Raw genomic sequence first — 27,500 nt, 5'->3', positions numbered from 1 at the left:
CCTCCCCTTTCCCACTTCCCTCCCCTTTCCTTCCTCTATTCCTTTCACCTACATTTCTCCCATCCTTCATCGGACATAATCCAAAAGCCTCGATACGCTCTAAGCCAAAGCACCATTGTATTCCATGCATGAAATTGCCGGGTGTGCCTGGGCAGTTCGGGGAATCTTCTGGCGCATACGGAGGGACTTCGCGATTGTGTCGAGTGCGTGTGGGTAAACCTTCAAGGTCGTAAGGGGGTGACCTTGCTGCGGAGAAGATCCTTCCCCTCCTCCCCATCACCAGACTCGGGGCTCGTGTTCATGAAAAAATATTTGGCGCTAAAGATAAGTCTCTGGTTGTGGTGATTAACGTCAAACGATCTTCTTCGGCAAAGAAAAGACATCGAAGCGAATAGGTATTTGCTTAAAAAGACACTCGAGAAAACTCCTCCCCCAACTTTGAGTCGAAGAGGTCTTCTTGGTCCAAAGGGCTCAACCTAGAACGCTATAAATATATATCTATATATATACACATATATATATATATATATATATATATATATATATGTGTGAATCTTGGCAGCAGGTTTTATTTTAAACATTTTTTTTTAAAAACAACTGCGCATTCGGCGCTACAAAGCTTCTTAAGTAGACTTTCAAGTCTTCTGAACGTGGATTTCTGGTTATCACAGGACAGACGGAATAATAGATTTCCAGTAGACATTAGGAACTTTAGTTGAGAAAGAATGTACAGACGTTTCGCTAAACGCAGTTAGCATTTTCAATGTAATAGAGACAGAGAGTACTTATTATGTCCTGTACTCTCTGTCTCTATTACATTGAAAATGCTAACTGCGTTTAGCGAAACGTCTGTACATTCTTTCTCAACTAAAGTTCCTAATGTCTACTGGAAATCTATTATTCCGTCTGTCCTGTGATAACCAGAAATCCACGTTCAGAAGACTTGAAAGTCTACTTAAGAAGCTTTGTAGCGCCGAATGCGCAGTTGTTTTTAACAAAACATATATATATATATATATATATATATATATATATGTGTGTGTGTGTGTGTGTGTGTGTGTTTGTGTATCCAATATATTTTGGGAGGGGGAGGAGGCGGGGGGGTCGTTAATGATCATGCGGCATGAAGCCTGTGAACCCCATTCATAAAGCTGCGTCACTGTTAAATATTCATCGTACAGGTTTGGAGCCATAACGTTTCACAAACCATTATATTGTCTTTGAATGTTACCTATTCATAAAGCCGAAAGCTCGATCACAATCGGCCATTCCCTCAGCGGTACCCGGAGTTGCCTCTCGGCAGCTGGTTGGACGAGTTCATGGCTTCGTGGTCGAGAAACCTGCCTGACACTTGTTTCCAAATCCAGGCGAGTCGTTTCCTTCGTCTTTTCTTCTTCTGTGGGACATGCTAGAACTCTTTTCTCGCATAGGTGTGTTGTTGCGAAAGGTGCCAAAAATCCAAGACACTCTAGCCTCTAGCGCAGGACCCAAGACACTCTAGCCTCTAGCGCAGGGTAACACGTTATTTCGATATAATCATTTTTCCCACATCTCAGTTTCCTTTCCGAAATAATCGTATTACCCGTGGTTCTCCCCTTCCCCCTCTCGTTACTGAGGGGTGCCACAGAAATGAATGAAACAGCCTAGCGGCAACAACTCGCTCAGGAAGTGGTCGGGACAAGAAAAGGGGCGGATCTTTGGCCTTTCACCTTTTAATCTTACCAACAACCCTCAACTCTTCGCTGCTCTCTCTCATCCTCCACGCCGTCTCTTCCAACTTTAGTGCCTCCTTCTCGAAAAATACCCGTTCTTCCTCCACTCCCGTTTCCCCTTAACCCTTCATACCTCCCCCAACTTCACCTGGTATACTTACTTTTTTTCATTTTTAACTCATTAATACACAACGGAATCTCCTTGAGAATAACTAAGTCCTTATTTCGGGTCCGAAGTCTTCTGAGGGTTACGCGACGTCACGTCTTCATTAGGGAAGTTTTTCAACAAAGGTAGAGGAGGCTGGAAACCTATTATGCATATTTTGTCAATATGCAGAAGCGTCCTTCGTGAGGAAGTTGGTTACTCAACTGTGTTCTAGCAAGAACCTCGCTGACGTCAGAGAATGGAGATCCTTGGAGGAGGAGGAGGGGGAGGAGCAGGAGCAGCAGGAGGAGCAGCAGCAGCAGGAGGAGGAGGAGGAGGAGCAAGTTTTTAATGTGAAATTCATTTGGCCTTCCTGCCACGTGAACTGAGTCGATTGCCCCCGGCGAGGACGGTCGTGGAGGGCACCTTGAAGTAAACCTCGTATCTCTCTCTATCTCCCAGTCTCCCTCTATTTCTTTCTCTCCTTCTCTCTCTTATACAGTAGATGCGTGTATATATAATATAATATAATCTAATATATATATATAATATATATATATATATACACATACACACACGTATATACATACATGTATATATATACACGCACACACCGCGAGTTTGGGGTTGGTGTGGAGATGAATAGAATAGTCTGGCGACGAGCAAAATACGTGGGAAAGTGGCACCCGGTACCAGAAGAATTGACAACAACGTGGGCGGCACAAGTGACAACATCGCTGGCAACACCACCATCAAGACAACAGCCCAGAACGTTGTTGTATCGAAACTGCGACTAGGACAACGGTCAAGGATGAGAATAACGAACAGTCGCGTCGCATTTCTTAGGCTGAAATGAATTGAACATTTTTCTCCATTTTTTTTCCGAGGTCTGTGATTTTCTTACTTCAAGACATCCCCGCCGGTTACCTTACGACTTCTAGTGACACCCCTACGGAAGTCACACACCATTATAGTTACGTGTATCTGGCTTACTGGGTTATCTATACAAATTACAGGTGATCTTCATAAGCATAGGCAATGAAGTGAGTAAAATTTTACTTTCTAGCGGTAGGAAGCGTTCGCCAGATTTAGCGAAAGGTTTTTATGTACGACTCATGAGTCTTCATCTTTGTGCCGTGTGGCTCAACAGATGGATGCTGTTGTGGTCGACGAGTTTTGCAAACAAAAGAAAGGCGAGTCGCGGTCGTTTTCAACAACAGCAGCAACCATGGCAACAAGCGCAAAATAACTTTCCTTCCTCTTGTTCTCAAGTCGACGATGCCAGATTCATCTGGATTTCTGTAATGTTGGAACCTTTCTCTAATGACTTTTATTTACTACTGTACAACTTTTTCTTCGAAAATAATTCTCCCTTGTCCTACCTACTCTCCCCCATCCTCTCCCTTTTCTTGCCTTCTCTTTCTTCCTTTCCCCGATTTTTGTCATCGTGCATACAACTTCAAGGGCATAGTTCGGTCCTCCCCACTGAGATGGGCCTGGATGAGGGTACTGTAGATTGGGGTCGGTTAGGGGCGCGTTTCACACTAGCAGTGCTTCGGCACATCCTCCTACAGGGTAGAGAGGAAGTGGTCCACACTGTCATGGCTACGGCTCCCCCGACGGACTGTTCCTTTACACTAGAGGAACTTCTACGGGCTCGCAAGACGAACAAGGATACTGTTCGGGGTAGTGACGGGATACCTTATTCCTTCCCGGCAACGGGGACCAGCTGGGGTTCTTCATCGTGCTCCTGGAGAACCGGGTTCTCCTTGACCTAGGGGAGGATGCTTGCCTCATCTGTTATATACGGACGATATCGCATTGGTGGTCACTGGGGTGAGGTGGGGGGCTGTCTCTTTCGCAGGGCTCAGAGGGCGCCTCTCCCAGGAATGCAAACTGCTGGGGGCTGAAGATCTCGACGGCCAAGACCAGAGCAACGAGTCTGAGGGCGTGGAAGCAACGCCCCCATCTTACTTTCGAAGGGGACATCCTCTCCTGGGCGCTTGCCTATCAATACTTGGGCATCTGGATCGATGCCAGGCACTCCTTCGCTCTCGATGTACTATATTCCAGCGGCACGTTCGGTGGTGGACTATGGCGCTGTGGCTCTCAGTCCCTTCAGACTCAGCTCAAGCCTGAGGTCCTCCAAAAACCAGGCTCTCCGCACCATCACCGCGGCCCCTCCATGGACCAGCGCAGTGAATCTTAGGAGGCGGGAGATACCTCGCCTTCGCCTACGGGCGGAGAGGCTCTCTCCCTGTCTTCTCGTCCGAATTTTGACCCACCCAAGGGGGAGTGAAGTGAAGACCTCCCACCCTCAGTGCCCTAGATGTCGAGGGAGACCTCCACCAATCACTTCTGAAAGGCCCATGTGGTGAATGCTATCCAAGCCTTTGAAGTCCGGGAATTGATTCATCGACGTTCTCTAGACCAATTTCTTCCAGATTATGCTCCCTCCCTTCCACAAGGCGATCTACCTGCTCCAGCTTTCAAGTTTTCCACCTCAACGGAGGGAGAGCTGACTGCGAACCGGCACGGTTGCGACCCGGGGTCCTTGAAACCATAAGGTCCATTGCCCCCCCCCCCCCCCCCAACACGCACACACACACACACACACACACACACACACACACGTCGGTCAAAGTGGCAGCAAAGTTCGGACTCCGGAGTTATCCAAGAATTTCGAGGATCACAACGACAAAGAAGTACCTGTGTTGTATTTATAGGGAAGGGGAAAGCTCGTGGTGTAGTGGGAAGGTGATGGAAAATGAGAAGGGGAGGGATTGCTGAGGAAAATGGAAGGGAATGAGGAAGGGGAAGACTGGGTCCAGGAAAGCAGACGCCATGTCAACAAACGGCGACCGGATGATAATGAAGACGAAGCGATTAGCAAAAATATAAAAATTAGAAATACAGATAAGAGCAGTGCAATGGAAAGTGAAGATAACTATTTCCATGGATTTAATGAGGGAGGAAATGACAACCTCCCTGGACTAGTAAATTTAGAGGAGAAACTAAAAGAAATGAATGAAAATTGGGAAGCTAAGTTTAACCAAATAAAGTTAATTACACAAAGAGTTGATAAGCTGGAAACACTAAAGAAGGAGAATCAAAACCGAACTAAAGAAATAGTAGCATTAAAAAGACAGTTAAGAGAAGTAAAGAGAATGAGGAATTAAAAAGGAGTAATAAAAAGAATAAAGAGTCTATAGCAAAAGAGGTAAGTGGTTGAAAGAAAGTACATGAGAACAATAAAATTGAATTTAGAGGTATAGTGGAACAGCAGATGAAAGAACAAACTGAAAACACAGTTATTAAAGTGATGAGGGAGAAGGAGAATATAGTAGGAGACTTAGCAGATAAAAAGAAATGTATAATTATATTAGGGATGGAAGAGAAGTATAATCTAAATAGGACTACAAGAATAAAGGAAGAAAAGGAAAAAAGTAAATAATATATTAGAAGTAGTTCAAGAAGATGAACCAGAAATAGGGAAACAAATAGAAGAAATATATATTCTCGGGAAATACAATACAGATAAAACCAGACCAATTAAGGCTAAATTCAGGTTACAAACGACAGCAGAGAATATCTTAGCAAAAACAAGGAAACTAGCAAAAAGTGAATAATATAAAAAGATATGGATAAAAGAAATGAAAGAAGAGGAAAGAGAAGACGAGAAGACAAAAAGACTAGAAGCTAAAGAAATAAACGAGAAAAGAACAGAGACAGACAAAGAGAAATTCTATTGGAAAGTAGTGAATATGAAAGTGAAGAAATGGTTCATAGCAGAGGAAAACAGAAGGAAAACGAAAAGCACAATAGAAGTAACAGAAAATTAAAAGTGTCTTACACAAATATAGATGGCTTAATAACAGGCTTGAACGAACTGAATGATTATCTGAAGGAAAAAGAACCGGACACAATGGGAATTGTAGAGACAAAATTGAAAGGTCCACTACCACCCAACAGTGTAGGACATGGTGCATATAATTATTGGATTAGAAACAGAGAGGTAAAACAAGGGGGTGGAGTTATGTTCCTGACTAATTAAGAAGGATATAAATATGAGGAATGTCACATATGGAAAGAATAGAGTAGAGATGGAAATGGAGGACAGAGATGGGAAGAGCAGGAAGTTTGTAGTAAATTATGTGCCTCCTAAAACGGCCTCGTGGAAAGAGAGAGAACACAAAAGTATGTTAGAAAACACAAGGATAACACTAAATAAGATAATTGAAGATGGAAGAAGAATAGTTATAATGGGTGACTTTAACTGTAAAGAAATCTGCTGGGAAGAGATGACAGTAAAGGGTGGAGATGACCTATGGGGAAATGTACTACTTGATATGATTATAGAACATACAATGACGCAACGGATTAAAGAGAATAATAGGTATAGAAATGAGGAAGAACCATCGAGACTGGACCTAATAATCACATCCGAACCCGATATAGTGGACAAGATTGAATATAAGACACCAATAAGTAAAAGTGACCACATATTGGTTGAACTGGATCTAAATAAGGAAAAATACACGAAAAAAATGAACAATATAGAGAGGGAAGATTGATGTATAAAAAAAAACAAATTTTGATAAATTAAGAGAATTCTTTCAAAAAGCAGACTGGAAAAGAATACAAAAAGAGGAAAGAATTTTCAAAATTAGATGGGTAAGGTAATTTGGATTTAGACACTAACGATCATGCGTTACAAACTTAATGTGTTTCAATTCAAGGCTAATAGATGTAATACAAGAAAGATGGATGGGCTGATTGTGCATTTCTAGACCTGAAAAAAAGCTTTTGATAAGGTGCCACGTAAGAAATTGCTAAAGAAATTAGAAACTGCAGGAGGAATACAGGGCAAACTGCTGAAGTGGAAGACTTCTTGCATGAAAGAATAATGAAAGTGGTGATATGAGACAAACACTCTAATTGGGATGAAGTGATTAGTGGAGTTCCACAAGGAACAGTTCTGGCCCCAATAATATTTGCTATATATATTAATGATATGGATAGAGGAATTGAAAGTTATATGAGCTTCTTTGCGGACGATGCAAAATTGTTGAAAAAAGTGAACAGAGTGAACTCAATAAAGTATGGGAATAGAGTAGGAAGTGGGAAATGGAATTGAATATTAAGAAGTGTAGTATGATGGAATTTGGAAGAAGCAAAAAAAGAATAGTGGGATCATAAAATTGGGAAAGGAAGAAATTAAAAAAGTAGAAAATGAGAAGGACCTGGGAGTCATTATTATGAATAGCATGTCCCCTGAGGAACATATAAAAAAAAAAAAAAAAAATGGAGAAACTTATAATTTAATACGAACAATCAAAATGGCATTTACATACCTGGACGAAGAAATGGTGAAGAAAATACTGGTCACTTTGATAAGACCAAGATTGGAGTATGCAGCGACGATGTGGTCACCAAGTAAAAAAAAAAAAAAAAAAAAAAATGTATAACAAAACTTGAAAGAATACAAAGAGCAATTACGAAATTGGCACCAACACTCTCAGAACTATCATATGAAGAGAGACTAGCAAAAATTTAGCTACAGACATTAGAGCAAAGAAGAGAGAGAGGAGACTTGATAACTATTAGTAGAATCATGAAAGGCATAGAAACTATTGATAGAGAGGATCCAATAAAATGGGATAATAAAGATACAAGAGGACACGGAAAGAAAACCAAGAAAGACAATTACAGAAGAGACCTAAAAAGAACAGGTTTCCCCACAGACGTTTGGAACAAGTTGGATGAGAATGTGGTGTGTGCAAAAACTATACACGAATTTAAAAATAGTCTAGATAAAACGAGATATGAGGACGGGACACCATGAGCATAACTCCCCTTCCCGTAAAATACAACTAGGTAAATACACAAAGTCCTTGTAAATAATTACCTTTTGTGTACTTTGCCACATTACTGACGGAGTTCGCCGGAGTGTCTCGCCACCTGTTTACTGTAATTACACTTGTGCCATCACCTCCACAATATGATATTTACAATACTCGTACAGATACGATAACGGATCATCTCAAGAAAACTTCTCTGACTTCTCCACGCGTAGACTAACCTGGTTCTGAATAGGTTCGACCACGGACTCGTCACCCGGCAAAGGTAGCCTTGTAGTGATGGTTCAAGGTTGTACTTCACGTGATGTCCAGCAAATGGGGGCAGGTTGGAAATCTGATGGCAGCTAGGGTCGGCTGGCGACGAGGGGACCGAGGTCGCAGAGGAGAAGGAAATGGAGAAATACTAGTTTCACCACCATGATTTCGAATCACGTGATGGACAGTTGTTACCCACTCGGACCACAGTTTCGTAGCTCACATGGCCCGATCAGTGGGTAATGCTTTGACATTACACACGGCACATCCTTACCCCACGGGAGGTAATGTAACCATGCAGTATTGTGATATTTTCTTTCAAACTCTGAGTGGGATCGATAGTGTGGGTTGGAAATTTCTGGACTCAAAGAGCGTTTCGAAAAGAAAATGAAGAAAAAGCGAGGCGTTTTGGCTCCTGTTTTCACTTCGCAATTAGACTCTTTTTCTGGTTAAAATCTACCAGTTCTGTTGACTAGAAATTATGTGCATTCCCTGAACTGATCGAGACCCTGTCTCAACCCGTGACTGTCCCTCAGCTGAATAGAATCGTCCGGCAGTCCTTTGACGAGACGATCTGCAGAGTGCATCACCGTAATGAAAGGGGGGGAGGGTAACATTAGTGAAGAACGGCAGAATGAACACTTTATACCTTGTTTGCTTCCATAATGTTATTTTTCCCTCTTATCCACTTTCAGTCATGTTATTTCTTTTTCTTTTCCTACTTTCCAGGGTGTTGAGGGATAAACTGCATCTACCTCAGATACAAAACCACCCAAAACCCCATTAAGGACAAGATCAATAACAGCCGTTAATTAACGGTCATATTCTACCTCTGAACATTACTTCATTCCCTTCCAAGATGTCGTCTTCAATTGACCCTTCAGAGTTGGCCCTGAAATTTGGCTGGGCTGACTACCTCGTCTTCGCCCTAATGTTGGCTGTATCTGCAGCCATTGGCGTCTTCTACGGATTCTTCTCCAAGTCGAAACAGGACACTGCAGAGTTCCTGATGGCGGGCAAGTCGATGGGGACCTTCCCAGTGGCCATGTCACTCATTGCCAGGTGAGTAAACTAAAGTATGATTTCCACCTCCCTTCATTAAGCTTGTGTTAGCTTTTGCTTAATCCCACTGTTGCTTAAGTTCATCTTGGAAAAAAAAAAAAAAAAAGTGACACCACACTGTGGCGGAAATGACCAATATGGCACCCTAAGCAAACTTTTTCTTGACACTCCCATGCGCAAATGAAAATATTCACCGTTTAGACCGGTATAAGACTAGTCATCTTGACAATATGGCAGCATTACAAGTCGCATGCGGCCCGATTATCCGTAACATAGTTAAGCTTGATTAAGACCAATGAGCAAATTACGAAAATCCTTGCAACTTGATTGGGATGTTTCTCGCAAATGTTATCCATCTTTTTCCATTTTCTTTACATGGCTATATCATCTCAGCTGGACCCTACTCGTCCTTTTCTCCAGATTCTCCTGCTTATATATAATTTCCTCTCAACAGTTTTATGTCTGCCATCACACTGCTAGGAACACCATCTGAAGTCTACCAGTTTGGGTTCCTGTACTGGTTGATTGGGTTCTCCTACTTCGTCGTCATGCCTGCTGCCTCCTATCTCTACCTCCCAGTCTTCTATGAATTACAGGTAAGGATTTGTTAACCACTTATGGTGATGCACCTTCCCCATTCAGCTAAACAGAATTGAGACTAACCTAAATATGTCCTATGAATAGCATTACCATGAGTGATTATCCCTTGCATAAATAAAACTAAGAAGGGTCAGTGATAGGTACATTTTGTAATGGTCCTGCAAGATGAACAGCTGAGTTTTATCTGTGCTGTTATTTTTTGAAACCTATTAACCCTTTCACCTCCATTTGGAGGTGCAGTATGAGGGGCTGACATTTGGTCTGCTGAGTAGGCCCAAGATCTCTGTCAATTTCAACTGCATTTCTTCCCTTTTCACATGTGGACAGCAACACAGACAATAATACAGAGTTTATTCCCAGAGAGATGTGTGTGAGGGCATAAGAACCATTCCCAGCCATTGTGGGCCTACAGGTTTCCAGTCATGGAAACTCAAGGCAACAATTATTATATCAACAAAACCACTATGATGCAAAAAAAAAATCTACACTATTACTTTGATGTAGTAGTCTTGAAGGGCTGGCCAAGTAAAAGTGCTTACCAACATCAGACACAAATAAATAAACCCATTAAACCACCCTTCCTACCTTACTCTGTAGGAATGAAGGGTCACTTTTCCCCCTACTATATTAATTGGGCCAAAACCTTTGTAATGAACTATAGATCTTCTACAGCAGGGCCAAATTGCCAAAGCTGGTTTACCTCCACTGCTTCTATGGCAATCCTCCTCCCATCTTTTCAACCGCTCATTTATCAAGCAAAGAAGAACATTCCATATCACCACATCACCCATCCAATGAGTCACAATCTTCTTCCACTCACTCCCACCACTTGCACTTTTTCTGCATTCCCTAAAAGACACACTATGCACATACAAGTCCTTAGAATATACATAGATTAATTATTTCTCATGGTTTGGACATATGGAAAGAATAAGTGAAGAATGGTTAGTAAAAAATGTGTGGAAGGCAAAGGTGGAGGGAGTGAATTTGAGGGGATGACAAGAGGATGAAATGGATGGGTGGGGTGAAAGGGGCATTGAGAAAGAGGGGAATGTCTGTTGAGCAAGGAAGTGAGAAAGCAGGAGATAAGGATGAGTGGAGAGTGGCTGTGTATAGATGATACTGTTATGCAAGGAAGGGAGGAGCAAGGGATGTAGGGGTAGGGGTGCTTATGTGTGAATGATATTTTGACACAGCCTGAAGGGATTTTTCCCCATCTTCTCTTGTTCTTCAGGAGGGTATGGAGGGTGGGGGGCACCAATTAAGTGAAGTGGCCTTGCTGTGAATGTACTTTGTCTTGCTACATTGCTTTTGCCCCAGGGCAGTGTGTGGGATACAGGGATGACTTGTCATCCATGAGAAACTAATATAAGAGGGAGGAAGGGGTGGTGGAGGGGAGTGGAATGGGTGGGAGTAGGTGTGTGCCTTTGATTTGTCTGTCTTCCTTATATGGGGAAAAAGATCTTGGTATATAGATAGCTTGTTTCCTAAATTTGTGATTCTTTTCAGGTGTTGTCTGCATATGAATACTTAGAGCGACGCTTCAATAAGGCTGTGAGAATGCTAGGATCACTTACCTTTATAGTACAGGTAAGGAACCTAAGTTTAAAAAGATAAATTGACCACACAGTATAGCACTTGTACACCTCTAGTCTCTTTGCAATGTTGATGTACTGTATATCTATCATTCTGGATTATGACATGCAACTCCATTTAGATTAGAAAATGACATCACTGAAAGTGGAGAAGACCATATTAGGCTGCTCACTACAGCAACATAAAATGCAATTCTGTCTAACCTCAAATTATTTTAAGCAACTTGGGAAGATTATCTTATATGAAAGGCTGACACAGCCTCCAGACTGGGCCCAAGAGTTCCCTCTACCCACTTCAACTTTATTTCTTAGACTTTTCACACAGAGAACTGACAGCCCCTGACTTTCCCCCTTTCTCTACCACTTTCAGCTGGGGACACAGAAACAGTCCTAATAATACACTACCTACAGCAGTCTGAAGTTTCTTCCCAAAGAGATCTATGGGAGTGACCAAGGACTGTGGGGCTGTGGGTTTTCCAATTAGTAAAACTTGGGGCAACAATTATCATTATTACTTCGCCATATGACAAACCCCCTCCTCATCTACTGAAAAATTAATTATGAAGAAGACAAGAACATCCCTTTGGGGTGTGTCATCCCATATGGTCATGTTATATCTTCCTCCATTCATTATTTCCTTCTATATAGTCCTTCATCCCTGGGGTGCTGAAAAAAAAGGGGATAGGTGAATAGGTTTTACTTGTTCATGATATGGATGTGTGATTACTAGGACCCCACCTTATGAGCAATAAAATGCTTTGGTACATACTGTACATAGTCTTATTTGGTCCATCATTTTCTACTGTTTACATATAATCAGAATTGATATGGTTTAACAAATTTCAAATCATTATCTTCAGATGAATTTGTATATGGCCATCGTTGTCTACGCCCCAGCTCTTGCACTGAGTCAGGTCATGGGCCTCAATGTCTACGCGTCTGTCGTTCTAATCTGTGTTGTCTGCATCTTCTACACAACACTTGGTGGCATGAAGGCTGTTCTATGGACTGACACTATCCAGGTAGGTGGTAAAGATCAAATTAATGCATAATAGAAAGTTGTACTAATGATGTTTGATGCAGAATGGTGAATGTGACAGGTTTTCTGTTATTAATACACAATTTTTACTTTAGATATATGTGATGCTTAATCTTGGCATTTACATACATACATATAACAAAGGTTTTTCCCCCTTACATGGGAGGTAGCCAAAAAACAAACGCATAAAAACCATTCCTACACATTCCATCCCTAATACACTCCACTCCCCTCCACCCTCTACCCTCCCTCTTATCATGGCTCCTCCTGGATGACGGCTCATCCCTGCATTGTGTCCACTGCCCTGGGTCAGAAGTAGTGTCGCAAGACACAGCAAGGCCGCTTCATTAAATCGGCGACCCCCCTCTGTCCCCTCATGCAGAAAAGGAGAAGACAGGGAGAAATCCCTTCGGGCTGCATCAAATTTTCTCACACTTACTACTGTACATCACCCTCCATCCCCCACCCATTCCACCTCATGCATCACAACATCATCCATATACAACCATTCTTCTGTCCTCTCCCATCCTTCCTCAACAGACATTCCCCTCTTCCCCTTTTACCCCATCCATCCACCTCATCCTAGGTTGCCCCCTCATGTTCACTCCCTCCACATCTGCCTTCCATATCTCTTTTACTAATCTTTCTTCACTCATTCTTTCCATGTGTCCAAACCATCCCAATACTCTTTCATCCACCCTATCTCCCAACTCCCTTACCACCCCCATTCTCCTCCTCACCTCCTCATTTCTCAGTCTATCCAGCCTAGTAACCCCTATCATAATTCTCAGACACCTCATCTCAAACACATACAATCTCCTTCTCTCTTCCTCTCTTATGTTCTATGTTTCTGCCCCACACAGTACTGTCAGCACAATCACTCCTTCATACAATCTCCTCTTAGTATCCATTCCCAAATGCCTATCTTGGCATTTAGATATGGTACAATAATAATAATAATAATAATGATAATGATAAGTTGTGACTGGAAACCTACAGCTCTACAGCAGCTGGCAGCAGTTTTTGGGCACTCTTAGGAAAAAAAATGGACTGTTGTCTATGTTGTATAAGTGTGGGACATGTCAATTGGTTATAGAAGTAACAGGGGAGCAGTTATCAATGGCCAGATCTCTTTACATGAAAAGGTGATGGCAAATTTCAAACATACCAAAGTGATTTTTCTAGTGTTTGGTTTTCATAACATTACTAGATTTTCAATGAACTAAAGTATTTGCCTTTTTACACACATTCTGGTAACACATCTTTTCTTTAGCAAGCCATGTAAAACTAAATATTTATCTAAAATGATGTTTTTCAAATTACTTTCACCCATTATTATCAGCCAACCTCATTTTCAAATTGCGATCTCTGCACCACCAAGGAGCCACCTGGTACATTAACTGGTCTTACTCCCCATCCACAACTGCTCCCACCATTTTCTACTACTATTATTATTGTAGTAGAATAAGGATGTGCTCATTCATAATGCAGTATGTGTTTACTTGCAAAACAATTTTGAAATGATAGGTGGTGTTTCATCCCTTTCCCTTATCCATGGTAGGTGTAATTCTATGAAAATCCACTCCATTTTCAATTTGTATGATTTTCTAATTGCACAACAGCCAGAAGAACATATAAATCACATAGATAGATGAATACCTGTACATACACAAAACATGTTTGAAGGATACTACTTAACTCAAGAACACCATATCATTTTTAGAATGAAGTTTATACATACATACATACATACAAAGGCTTTTTCCCCCTTACATGGGGGGGGGTAGCCAAAAAGAAAAAAGCATAGAAATCATTCCCACTCATTTCATTTCCCATATATTCCACTCCCCTCCACCCTCCTCCCTCCCTCCTATCTTGGCACCTCCTGGATGACGGGTCATCCCTGCATCCTGTCCACTGCCCTGGGTCAGAAGCAGTGTCGCAAGACACAGCACATCCACAGCAAGGCTTCTTCATAATCTTGGTGACCCCCCCTCTCCGTCCCCTCATGCAGAGAAGGAGAAGACAGGGAGAAATCCCTTCGGGCTGCGTCAAATTTTTTCTCATACGTACTTCCTCACCCCCATCCCCCACCCACTCCCCCCTCATGCATCACAGCCTCATCTATACACAACCCTTCTCCATTCACCCCTATCTTCTGTCCTCTCCCATCCTTCTTTTACAGACATTCCTCTTTTTTGTAAAGCCCCTTTCATCCCATCCATCCATCTCATCCTAGGACGCCCCCTCATATTCACTCCTTCCACCTCCGCCTTCCACACTTCTTTTACTAATCTTTCTTCACGCATTCTTTCCAGGTGTCCAAACCATCCTAATACTCTTTCACCAATCCTATCTCCCAGCTCTCTTTCCACCCCTGTTCTCCTCCTCACCTCCTCATTTCTCAGTCTATCTAGCCTAGTAACCCCTATCATACTTCTCAGACATTTTATCTCAAACACATTCAAACCCCTCTCTTCCTCTCTCATGTTCCATGTTTCTGCCCCGTACATTGATGTTGGCACAGTCACTCCTTCATATAACCTCCTCTTAGCATTCATTCCCAGGTGTCTATTTCTCATTACACATTTTAATTCACCAAGGCATTTACTCGCTTCTCTCAACCTACATTCTACCTCCACCCCAACTCCTCCCTTTCCTGTCACATTCACACCCAAGTATGTGAAACTATCCACTTCCTCCAGTTTCTCACCCTTAATGCTCACTTCCAGCCTACTGTCATTCTCTCCCCTTGTACATCTCATCACCTTACTTTTGCCCACATTTACCTTCAGCTTCCTTCTTTCATACACCTTCTCAAACTTGGTCACTAACTTCCTTAATCCCTCCTCTGATCCTGCTACTAGTGCAGTGTTGTCAGCAAACAACAGCTGGCTCACCTCCCACTTTTCTCCATTTCCTTTAATCATCTCCAACCCCTGACCCATTACCCTTGCATTCACCTCTCGCACCACCCCATCCATGTAAAGATTGAACAGCCAGGGTGACATAACACACCCCTGACGAAGTCCCACCTTTACCTCAAACAATTCACTCTCTCCATTTCTAATCCTAACGCAAGCTCTGCTACTCTCATAAAAACTCTTGACTGCTCTTAACAGCTTTCCTCCTATCCCATATATCTGCAGTACCTCCCACAGTGCCTTCCTGACTATCCTGTCGTAAGCCTTTTCCAGATCCATAATTTTATTATGTATGAAACAGAATCTACTATATAAAATTTTATTAGTATCAGCACACAGTTATTATTTCACATTGTCTCATCCACACAGGTGGTCATCATGTACTTCAGCATGGTCTTTGTCATTATAAAGGGTGCTATAGACAATGGAGGTTTCAAAGCTGTATGGGATATCAATGACGCCAGTGGCCGCACTGAACTTGTCAACTGGGACCCGAATCCCACAGTTCGCCACACTTTTTGGTCTCTTGTTGTGGGTGGCTATTTCACATGGATCACCATCTATGGTGTCAATCAAGCACAGGTATGTATTGTCAAATGGAAATCAACATTTCAACCTTTTGTATTTCTAAATAAGCAATAGTTTTACTTATCTGTAAAAATTGGTTCAGTAAATCAGTTATAGGAGTCTAGGTCTAGTAGTCGGATTAATTAACCAAATAAAGAGAAGTTCATACTATAACTTTACATTAGTCCACCTATGATTATTACTGAAGAAATATCAATGCACAAATGGCCTGGAAACATACATTATGCAGAAGACATAAACTAAGTATTGTGATAAAAAGCAAAAAAACATGAAACATAAGGTCATAGAATAATGAAAAAGTTATGTGCATTTACATGACAGGCAGCAAAGAAGTAACTGGTGACAGTGAATTCTTAAAGCCCAGCTTGAAAATATTTGGATAGGAAAAGTATCCTCTGGAAAGGGAGAATAAAAATAGGCTCTCACTCTTTCACTATTGAGGAGCTGCATTAGAGATGAATAAAATAGCATTTCAGCAAAAAGAATAAGGATTAGAAAAATTATGATAAGGTTGGTCTTCATGCAATTGCTTGCCATTTCCCCACAGGTTCAGCGTTATCTCTCTGTGCCCACCAAGCAGCATGCAATCAATGCCCTCTGGATCAACTTGTTTGGCCTCTTCTTCCTTATGCTCACTTGTGCTTTTGGAGGAATGGTCATTTATGCCAAGTATGCTGACTGTGACCCCATCAGGTCAGGTGTAGTGAGCAAAGGTGACCAGCTCTTCCCACTCTTTGTGATGCACACACTTGGAGACTATATGGGCTTGCCTGGACTCTTTGTGGCAGGAATCTTCTCAGGTGCACTCAGGTTAGTTAGCACTTGACTGTTGGATGTTGTAGGTGCTTTCTAAATTAAATAAAACCACTTGGAGCCAGCTAATGTAAACTTGTGAGTAGAGATTACACTTGCTGATTTTTTAATTGAAGCCAGTTTGCTAATGACCAGAAACCCATAGCCCCATTTACTGGCAACAGTACTTGCCCCCCACACACACACATGCAAACACTTGCCAACACTATAAAGCAATTGATGGCAAGGTTTAACAAATGGAGGAAAAGAGATAGGACCTGATCACATTACTCCAATCTCTTATGCTAGAACTAGATAAATACACACATCTCACAAGTGCAGTGGTACTATACTTGACTGCTAATTCAGTGATATGAATTCGAGTCCCACCCAGAGCTGAAAAAATTCAGCATTATTGCACTGCAAACTGGCACTCCAACTGATGGGCAAGGAGTTTGGTGTATACAAAAGTCACAGGATTACCCATAGATTGGGCCATATATGAGCTCTGAGCTCTCATCCAGGAGGGTAATAGTTGTAGATTGTGTGATCACATATAGTTCTCTGGGAAGAAACTTTGGATTTTATTCTATGTAATATTAGTGTGGTACTCTTTCTATTTCACTGGCTGAAAGTAATAGAAGGAAGCAAACACCAGTTATAAGCTCACCTTATATAAAAAGGTAAAGAGATATAGTTGAAACTCATGTAGTTAATGTTTGGCCCAGTTCACAGACAGTGTTAGGATCTTTGGGTTATATTTCCAGATGGAAGTGAGGGGGTTGATTTCCCTTATAAGAGAGATAGGCAATCAAACCGTGCACCCATTCCAGGGGGATGATAGTTTTTGAAAACAAGTAGCTGCTGTCCTAGAAGATCACTACAAGCAGGTACCCATCACTGGTCCCTGGCTAGTTTTAACCACTTACATGGTTGGGGTCCTTGATGTGAATAAATACAAAGAATTATAATCCTAATGCCAACAGGTTAATCAAGATAGGAAGTCAATTAAATTACCTGGTGGGAGTTAAAATGAATCTATTATTCCAGGAATAAGTGAGTAAACTGAGATAGGTTTAAAGCATTAAAGCCAGTCAAGCCCTTTGTAAATCTTGTTTTGGATAACATAATTTTTTTTATCCAATTGTGGGGGTAGACTTGGGAGAAAATGGGGTCTGATTAGCCAAACCTCACTTTTTTCTGAATTTGTCTTGCATACCAAAGGGCTTTTCCAATTTAAAAGTGGATGTTAAAGTTAAAGCTTACACCTACCCTACACCCATCCAAAACTCGCTCATCACACCTCTAATCTTAGCACTTTGTGATATACTCTATTGAAATGCTCTTTCCATCCTTGCCCTGTCTCACCTCCACATTTCTCACTCTAGTCACTCATAACACCTACAATACTTATCAAATGCTTCAGCTCAAACATGTTTAGGTCTTCCTCTCAGCTTCATTCAAATACCAATTCTTCACTTTATACAGTGCTCTTAGAACAATCACTCTCATACAACCCTGTTATACACCTCCAAATCCATGGAAACCCAAAAGACAACAAGGAGTGGTCCACCACCCATCTCTTTTTATATATTTTCTCCTTCATTATCTTTTTTTATCATTCATTTATTTTCCAGCACTGTCTCCTCTGGCATGAACTCCCTGGCAGCTATCACTCTTGAGGACTTCATCAAGGGAGGATGCTTCCCTAACATGAGCGACGTTGTTTCAACCCGCGTGGCCAAGTTCCTATCTTTCCTGTATGGTGTTCTAACCTTTGGCCTTGTTTTTGTGGCAGCACAGCTTGGCAATGTGTTATCAGTAAGTACTGCTTCCAGTAATTTTTAACTAATTTATGGTAGTTACCACTTTATTGTACTCTGCAACTGTCCATCCATCACGCTGTCCCCCCCAACACTTAATATTGTCCTGTACCAGAGGGGGGGTCGCCGATTTAATGAAGCAGCCTTGCTGTGGATGTGCTGTGTCTTGTGACACTGCTTCTGACCCAGGGCAGTGGACAAGGTGCAGGGATGACCCGTCATCCAGGAGGTGCTAAGATGAGAGGGAGGGTGGAGGGGTGTGGAGTGTATTCAGGGATGGAATGGGTGGGAATGTTTTTATGCCTTTTCCTTTTTGGCTACCTCCCTTGTAAGGGGGAAAAAGCCTTGGTATATGTATGTATGTACCACTTCTCTAAATATATATATACACTTTTGCCAAACCCTGTGGTAGAGGAGAAAGAATACTGCCACAGAATGTTCCCACTTGGGTTGTAAAAGGAGACTAAAACAGGATGGAGGATAGAGACAGGCATCCTACTCCCTGTAGCTCTAAAGGGTAAAAGTCAAGGCATATTAGACAGTCTGGGAGGAGTTTGTTCCAACCAGAACCCTAAGGTTTGGGTCTTTTAATGTGCATGGATGTTGTATAGATGAGAGTAGCCCTTAGTATATGTATGTATATATCACTTTTAGCCATTCAAAGTAACTGTTACTTATCACATTGAATAATTCTTAATTGTTGATATCTCAATAGCTGGGATGCTCACTGGCTGAGCAATTTAGGGTTTCTACCAAGGACTTTTCCCCCCTTACAAGGGAGGTAGCCAAATCAAAAAGCATGTACCCACTCCCACCCATTCCTCTTCCATCCACCACACTCTCCACTCCTAACTCTTTTCTATCCTTCACCATCCACCCACACTTCTCTCAGCTTCTTGTACTTTTTCCTTTTCCTTCTCATTAAAACAATTTGTTCTAAGAATCTCCCTACCTCCTGCCCTTTTCTTCTCTCTCCATCTCTCCTCCACTCTCAACTTACCTTCTGCCAAAAATTTATTTGATATTCCCCCACTCTCCCCTAAGAATATGTAGGGGATACTACATATAATTCCTTTCTTCAAGAAGTCCTCTGGAAAGAAACCCCATCCTAACCCTGTCTGAGGCAAGGAGTGTGTGATGTTAAACTCAATCAAAATCAATATACATTACCTTCAATAATTCTCAGTTATTGTTATATATGATCAAGTATTTCTTACTCTTGGGTAAGAGTAGTGTGGGTGAAAAGAAAAGGGTGCATATACAGTCGTACCTCGGTACTCGACCGCCTCTATACTCCACCAAATCAGTGCTCGACCAAAAAATTCGAGTAGGAAATGCATCGGACCTCGAACAGATTTTCGGTACTCGACTAGCTCGAACAGCGGGTAAGCGTCAGTTCGACTCAGACTGCCAGCGGAGTAAGACGTACGCAGTTTGTTCGAGTATTTCTTCCCAGATTTAAACTTTTTCGTGTTGCTCTAGCCCTTAATAATGGGTCCAAAGAAAGAACGGATTAAAATACTTTCCATTATTTCTTATGGGAAAATTGGTTTCGGTGTTCGAACAAATCGGTGCTCGACCACCACCTCAGAACGGATTATGGTCGAGTACCGAGGTATGACTGTATAACATTTTTGTAGCAAGGTATGTGAGAAGTTCCGGGCAAAGAGTAAGAATGTCTTATGGGCTTTCATGGATTTGGAAGTGTACGACAAGGTCCAACTATACAAGAGAAAAAGTGACAAACATGACAGCAGTAGTCTTAGAGTGAATTAAGTATTATAAAATGTTTTTTTCTCATCTCCAGGCGGCTCTTAGCATCTTTGGAATGGTTGGTGGGCCCCTCCTTGGTGTCTTCACCCTTGGCATGTTTTTCCCATGGGCTAATGGCATTGTAAGTTGATATATAATTTGAATTCTATATATTTTCATTATTATACTTCTAATGTGATATATTTGTTGACCACTATAATTGTTGCCCCAACAAATTAACTGTCTGATAAAATGTATGAGTTATTAAGAGCAATTTGGTTTTCCTTTTTCCATGTGACAGAGTACCTATCCTATGATTAGTTGCTTATAGCAATTCTCTTGATCCACAGGGTGCATTTGTAGGAACAATTGTCAGCTTGGTGTTCATGTTCTGGATTGGTGTGGGTCATCAGGTGGCCAAGGCCAATGGTCAGATTAGTGTCCCAAGGATGCCCACTTCAGTTGCTGGATGTGTCAACTTCACAGAACCTACCATTGTAGCACCAACTAGGTAATCATAGTTACAAGTTCTAGAATTATCTTAATTTATACTTGATATTTTATTGAGTTCCTATACTTATGATATACAGGAGAGAAGGTAGTGGGGGTGCTTAAAGTAAACTGCTTAAATGAGAAAGAAAAGGAGGAATATAAGAAGGAGCTGAGAGAAGAGTGGGAGGTGAAGGATAGAGCAAAGAGAGAAGTGGAGGAGGAATGAGGGTGTTTCAAGGAGGAATTCACAAGGTGTGCAAAGATGGTATGTGAAACAAGGAGGATGGAAAGCCAGAGGTAGAGAGAGCAAACATGAGGGTGCGACCTAGGATGAGATGGATGGATGGGGTAAAATGGGCACTGGGAAAGAAGGGAATGTCTGTTGAGGAAGGATGGGAGAAGACAGAAGATAGGGGTGAATGGAGAATGGTTGTGTATAGATGATGCTGTGATGCATGAGGGGGAGTGGGTGGGGTATGGGGGGTGGGGGAGTGTGTGTGAAAAACTAATTTGATGCATCCCAAAGGGATTTCTCCCCATCTTCTCTTTTTCTCACAGATATGTGAGAAAGCTATAGGAAAAGGTAAGGATGTTTTTTTGGCTTTTATGGATCTGGGAAAGGCTTATGATAAGGTAGACAGGAAGGCACTGTGGGAGGTACTGCAGATATATGGGATAGGAGGAAAGCTGTTAAGAGCAGTTAAGAGTTTTTATGAGAGTAGTAGTTCATAGACTGGAAGTGAGCATTAAGGGAGAGCGACTGGAGGAAGTGGATAGTTTTAGATACTTGAGTGCAAATGTGGCAGGAAAAGGTGGAGTGGAGGTGGAGGTAGAATGTAGATTGAGAGAAGTGAGTAAATGCCCTGGTGGATTAAAAAGTGTAATGAGGAATAGACATTTGGGAATGGATGCTAAGAGGAGACTGTATGAAGGAGTGATTGTGCCAACAGCACTGTATGGGGCAGAAACATGGAACATAAGAGAGGAAGAGAGAAGGAGTTTGAATATGCTTGAGATGAGGTGTCTGAGAAGTATGATGGGGGTTACTAGGCTAGATAGAGTGAGAAATGAGGAGGTGAGGAGGAGAACAGGGGTGGAAAGGGAGTTGGGAGATAGGGTTGATGAAAGAGTATTAGGATGGTTTGGACACATAGAAAGAATGAGTGAAGAAAGACTAGTAAAAGAGATATGGAAGGCAGATGTGGGGGGAGTGAACATGAGGGGACGTCCTAGGATGAGGTGGATGGATGGGGTGAAGGGGGCTTTGGGAAAGAGGGGAATGTCTGTTGAGGAAGGACGGGAGAGGACAGAAGACAGGGGTGAATGGAGACTGGTTGTATATGGATGATGTTGTGATGCATGAGGTGGAATGGGTGGGGGGATGGGGGGTGAGGTAATATGTGTGAGCAAAATTTGACGCAGCCCGAAGGGATTTCTCCCCGTCTTCTCCTTTTATGCATGGGGGGATGGAGAGGGGGGTCGCCAATTTAATGAAGTAGCCTTGCTGTGGATGTGCTGTGTCTTGCAACACTGCTTCTGACCCAGGGCAGTGGACAAGGTGCAGGGATGACCCATCATCCAGGAGGTGCTAAGATAAGAGGGAGGGTAGAGGGTGGAGGGGTGTGGAGTGTATTCAGGGATGGAATGGGTGGGAATGATTATGCCTTTTCCTTTTTGGCTACCTCCCTTGTAAGGGGGAAAAAAGCCCTTGGTATATGTATGTACGTATTCTCTTTTTCTGCATGAGGGGACAGAGGGGGGGGGTCACCAATTTAATGAAGCTGCCTTGCTGTGGATGTGCTGTGTCTTGTGACACTGCTTTTGACCCAGGACAGTGGGCGAGATACAGGGATGACCCGTCATCCAGGGGGAGCCACAATAAGAGGGAGGGAGGGGGGTGAATGGTAGTGGAGTACTCTTATGTGGGGATGAATAGGTGGGAGTAGAGTTTATGCCTTTGTTTTTTGGCTACCTTCCTTGTAAGGGGGGAAAAAGCCTTTGGTATATGTACGTATGTATATAAATATATGTATATGTATGGATATGAATATATGGCTTAAAAGACTGAGCAAACCTTAGTAATTAAGTGTGCCCATGCACTTGTGCATGCTTAATAACTGTTAATCTTCTAATTACCTCACAGTTTTGAAGACCCTGGGGAACCCCTGGCCATCTATGAGTTGTCATACATGTGGTACTCTGCCACTGGCTGCTTCACTGTCATTGTTGTGGGTCTCCTTGTGTCAGCATGTACCAAATGGCAGGATGTCCGTTATCTGGATCCACGAACACTCTCCCCAGCTATTCACTGGTTCCGCCGATTTATCCCAGGACTGACAGGTCTTGGTGATAACTATGTAAGTTGGCTTTAGGGTTTTGTCCATCCACTAACAAGTAATGGTGCATGTCATCACAGAAGATCAATGGCTTGCTTTTGCATGCAGTGACATAAACAATTAATATCTGATGCTTCTTAAATCTTCTTTACACTTTCATTAACAATGCTCCCTAAATTACTCCCCCTAATTAAAACATTTCCCATTAAAACTTGTGGTGACAAGTTATAATAAATTCTCCTCAGTCTAATGACTATCATTATAGGTTCTGTTGAAGTGTTTCATTTACACAGCACAATTTTGCAGTGATATTCATGTCCTACAATGTGTAAGGCACTGATCAAAGATTGATCCTTGGTAACCTTGGCCAGATCCATACACAATGGTGGAGATATGCCCCATTTTTTACACCCTCTTTACAAAGGACAGTGTTAAGTTAACCTAAAAGAAACAGTACCATACGTTGCACAATACTCATAGTGAATCAGTATGAGCAGTATGCTGTACATAGTACTGCAGCACTATCCTCTGCATGATGCATCCTTCCATCATAGTGATGTAGTATGTTCTCCTGTAGTGATGTAATAGTTAATGTTAGTCCTTTGCAGTCTTTATACATTTAAGGGGAGATGGATATCCTTGTAAGAGTTCTTTATTACCAGCACAGATGCCCAAATTTCTCTACAAAGAGTATTGTTAAAAAAGGGGTAATCTAGAAATCTATATCACTGACCCTGTTTTACCAGAATAATGTCCTTCCAAGAACAAAACACATTGCTCATCAAATTTTGGGTGTTAACTTTATTTATGTAATATGTCAGAGTACAGTCGGTCATGAAAGATCTCAATGCCTCTGTAACCATTACATATTTGAAGTTCTCTACTTTAACCGCTAGTATTTCATTCTATATTTCTTTTTTTTTCTTGTAAACACATCTTGCATCTTACTCAAAAGCCATTGCACATGTAGTAGTCTCTGACTGTATGACTAACCTTAAAGTAACCTCAGCTTAAATCAACACTTCTTCAAGGTGCTCTACTTTCTTATTTTCCACCCCTTTCAATAATTATTTAAAATATCTATCACTAGTTAGCATCTTTACCATTACCTCTCTTTAATGTTTTCTACACATCTTACTTTGTTAAAGCCAGGCAATTCTACTCAGGTTAGGATACATTGCTAAAACAGAGGGGTCATGATTATTACAACTTGGCTATATTGACAAACAATAAAAGTTTTATTCAGACTAATTCTATGTGATATTCAGCTTAAAGGCTTAAGGAATGTCACTGTATCAAACCAGTGACTGTTCATGAGACTTCAAGGGCTGATTTCTTGTCAGTGAAACACGAGGCAACAATTAATATTGTTTATAGGGATGCATAAATTTTGTTTGAGTAATAATAATGTTTACTATTCAGAATATATCAATTACTGTGATTCTCAAAAAATTGGGGATTCATTGCCTGAATCCTTTGAATGGTGGTTGTAAAAATGGGGAAAAAATGAAATAAAAATAATCATGATTTTGGCTAGGATAGGTTAGGAATTTTTCCTTTAACTTTTTCCTGGATTCTCCCATATATGGGATGGTGAATGATGCTGACTATATCCTCACTTGTGATGCTTTATGCTTTTTTATTTAATATTCACTCCAAATTAAACTTTCAGTACTTTGACACACTTTATAGACTTTATTGTAGCAGAACCAATTTTTACAATGTAGCTATGGCTCAGACTTTGGCTTGAATAGGCTATATTGTGCCCATTATATGAATAAAATCCTTAGTTATTTACCAGATGAATTTTATAAAGTGTGGCATGGTACTGAGGACTAAAAAAAATCTTTGATCTTAAAGATTCAACTATTGGCATGCCTTCTGCCAATCCTGTAGGCCTAAGCTGCATGCAACTGCACAATATAACTTGCATGTGTATTCTTACAGAAATGTTATGAAAAATGCAACGTAAGTACGACTGAAATGATGAAAAACAAAGGTGAGATATCAAGTTATGATGGTAGGATGTAGGCAATGTGTGGCTATACTGCTTATGGACGTGGGTTTGTTTTATGTATTTACCTAGTTGTACCTAGTTGTATACCTAGTTGTATTTTACGGGAAGGGGAGCTATGCTCGTGGGGTCCCGTCTTCATATCTCATTTTATCTAAACTATTTTTAAATTCATGTATTGTTTTTGCACACACCACTTTCTCATCTAACTTGTTCCAACTGTCTATTACTCTGTGAGGAAAGCTGTTCTTTTTCAAATCTCTTCTATAGCTGTCTTTTTTTATTTTCTTTCCGTGTCCTCTTGTATTTCTGTCATCCCATTTTATCAGATTCTCTCTATCAGTAATTTCTATGCCTTTCATGATTCTGTAAATAGCTATCAAATCTCCTCTCTCTCTTCTTTGCTCTAGTGTCTGTAGTTCAAGTTTTTGTAGTGTCGTCAAGGGAGTGTATATATACATTAATTTTGTTTAAGTGGCTATTAAAACCAAACCCTGGCTACTCTGTAAGCATAGGCTAATCTCTTCAGTTTTATAATGTACATACATACATACATATACCAAGGCTTTTTCCCCCTTCCAAGGGAGGTAGCCACAAAAGGAAAGGCATAAAAACACTCCCACCCATTTCATCCCTAAATACACTCCACACCCCTCCCACCCTTCCTCTCATCTGAGCACCTCCTGGATGACGGGTCATCCCTGAACCCTGCCCACCGCCCTGGGTCAGAAGCAGTGTCGCAAGACACAGTACATCCACAGCAAGGCCGCTTCATTTAATCGGCGACCCCCCCTCTCCGTCCCCCTTTGCATATAAGGAGAGGACGGGGAGAAATCCCTTCGGGCTGCGTCAAAATTTACTCAAACATACTACCCCACCCCCCACCCCCCCGCCAATTCCTCCTCATGCAGTCACAACATCATCCATATACAACCATTCTCCACTCACCTCTGTCTTCCGTCCTCTCCCTTCCTTCCTCAACAGACATTCCCCTCTTCCCCAAAGCCCCCTTCACCCCATCCATCCACCTCATCCTAGGACGTCCCCTCATGTTCACTCCCTCCACATCTGCCTTCCATACCTCTTTTACTAGTCTTTCTTCACTCATTCTTTCCATGTGTCCAAAACCTCCTAATATTCTTTCATCAACCCTCTCTCACCAAATCCTTTTTCACCCCTGTTCTCCTCCTCACCTCCTCATTTCTCACTCTATCTAGCCTAGTAACCCCCACCATACTTCTCCGACACCTCATCTCAAACACATTCAAACTCCTTCTCTCTTCTTCTCTTATGTTCCACGTTTCTGCCCCATACAGTGCTGTTGGCACAATCACTCCTTCATACAGTCTCCTCTTCGCATCCATTCCCAAATGTCTATTTCTCATTACACTCTTTAAACCACCAAGGCATTTACTCGCTTCTCTCAATCTACATTCTACCTCCACCTTCACTCCACCTTTTCCTGCTACACTTGCACCCAAGTATCTAAAACTATCCACTTCCTCCAGTCGCTCTCCCTTAATGTTCACTTCCAGTCTACTGCCACTTTCACCCCTTGTACATCTCATCACCTTACTTTTACCCACATTTATCTTTAGCTTTCTTCTATCACATACTCTCCCAAACTCTGCCACCAGCTTCCTCAATCCCTCCTCTGACCCTGCCACAAGCGCAGTGTCGTCCGCAAACAACAGCTGGCTCACCTCCCACTTTTCTCCATTTTCTTTAACCATCTCCAATCCCTGACTCACTACCCTAGCATTCACCTCTCGCACCACCCCATCCATGTATAAGTTGAACAGCCAGGGCGACATAACGCATCCTTGACGAAGTCCCACCTTTACTTCAAACCACTCACTCTCTCCATTTCCAATCCTAACACATGCTCTACTACTCACATAAAAACTCTTGACAGCTCCCAAAAGCTTTCCTCCTATCCCATAAATCTGCATAACCTCCCACAGTGCCTTTCTGTCTACCCTATCATAAGCCTTTTCCAGATCCATAAAAGCCCAAAAAACATCCTTCCCCCTTTCCTATAGCCTTCTCACATATCTGTCTTACCACAAAGATCTGATCTACACAACCTCTACCCGTCCTAAATCCACACTGTTCCTCACCAATTACTCCTTCTGTTCCTCTCCTAATCCTCTCAATTAAGATTCTCCCATAAGCCTTCCCTACTACACTCAACAGGCTAATCCCTCTGAAATTACTACATTCACACTTGTCCCCTTTTCCCTTGTAAAGAGGAACTATACAGGCACTACTCCAGTCCTCCGGTACTTTACCCTCTTTCCAGCAAACATTAAATAATCTCACCAACCAGTCCACCATCACTGAACCTCCCTTTTTCAGACATTCTGCATGACATCCATCCAGACCAGGTGCCTTACCTGCTTTCATCATCTTTACAACTGCCTTCACCTCATCCTTCCTTATTTCTCCTCCGTTCTCCTCACTCATCACTCTCATTTTCTTCGTATTTCCCACTGCAGCTATCTTTCCTT

At 41.9% G+C, this 27,500-nt stretch overlaps 1 protein-coding gene across 3 annotated transcripts in view; it reads left to right on the top strand.

Annotated features, from left to right (window-relative positions):
• Positions 1-27,500, top strand: part of LOC143025650 (sodium-coupled monocarboxylate transporter 2-like) — a 65,068-nt gene that overhangs the window by 27,572 nt on the left and 9,996 nt on the right. For 2 of the 3 annotated variants that reach the window (XM_076185640.1, XM_076185641.1), the window contains 10 exons: positions 8,703-9,035; positions 9,490-9,631; positions 11,145-11,225; positions 12,091-12,252; positions 15,563-15,775; positions 16,329-16,591; positions 18,211-18,394; positions 20,204-20,290; positions 20,499-20,659; positions 22,784-22,997. In XM_076185640.1, coding sequence (XP_076041755.1) covers positions 8,833-9,035; positions 9,490-9,631; positions 11,145-11,225; positions 12,091-12,252; positions 15,563-15,775; positions 16,329-16,591; positions 18,211-18,394; positions 20,204-20,290; positions 20,499-20,659; positions 22,784-22,997 — 1,710 coding nt within the window. In that variant the 5' untranslated portion in view covers positions 8,703-8,832. Of the gene's footprint in view, positions 1-8,702; positions 9,036-9,489; positions 9,632-11,144; positions 11,226-12,090; positions 12,253-15,562; positions 15,776-16,328; positions 16,592-18,210; positions 18,395-20,203; positions 20,291-20,498; positions 20,660-22,783; positions 22,998-24,923; positions 24,976-27,500 lie in introns of all 3 variants that reach the window. The other variant, XM_076185642.1, reaches the window with a different exon arrangement.

The sequence above is a fragment of the Oratosquilla oratoria genome, chromosome 5 (genome assembly GCF_046742065.1).
Source record: "Oratosquilla oratoria isolate Oo_2021 chromosome 5, ASM4674206v1, whole genome shotgun sequence".
NCBI classification, from domain to species: Eukaryota; Metazoa; Arthropoda; class Malacostraca; order Stomatopoda; family Squillidae; genus Oratosquilla; species Oratosquilla oratoria.
The sequence above is the reverse complement of the archived record's forward strand: the minus strand, read 5'-3'. Positions and strand labels throughout refer to the sequence as shown.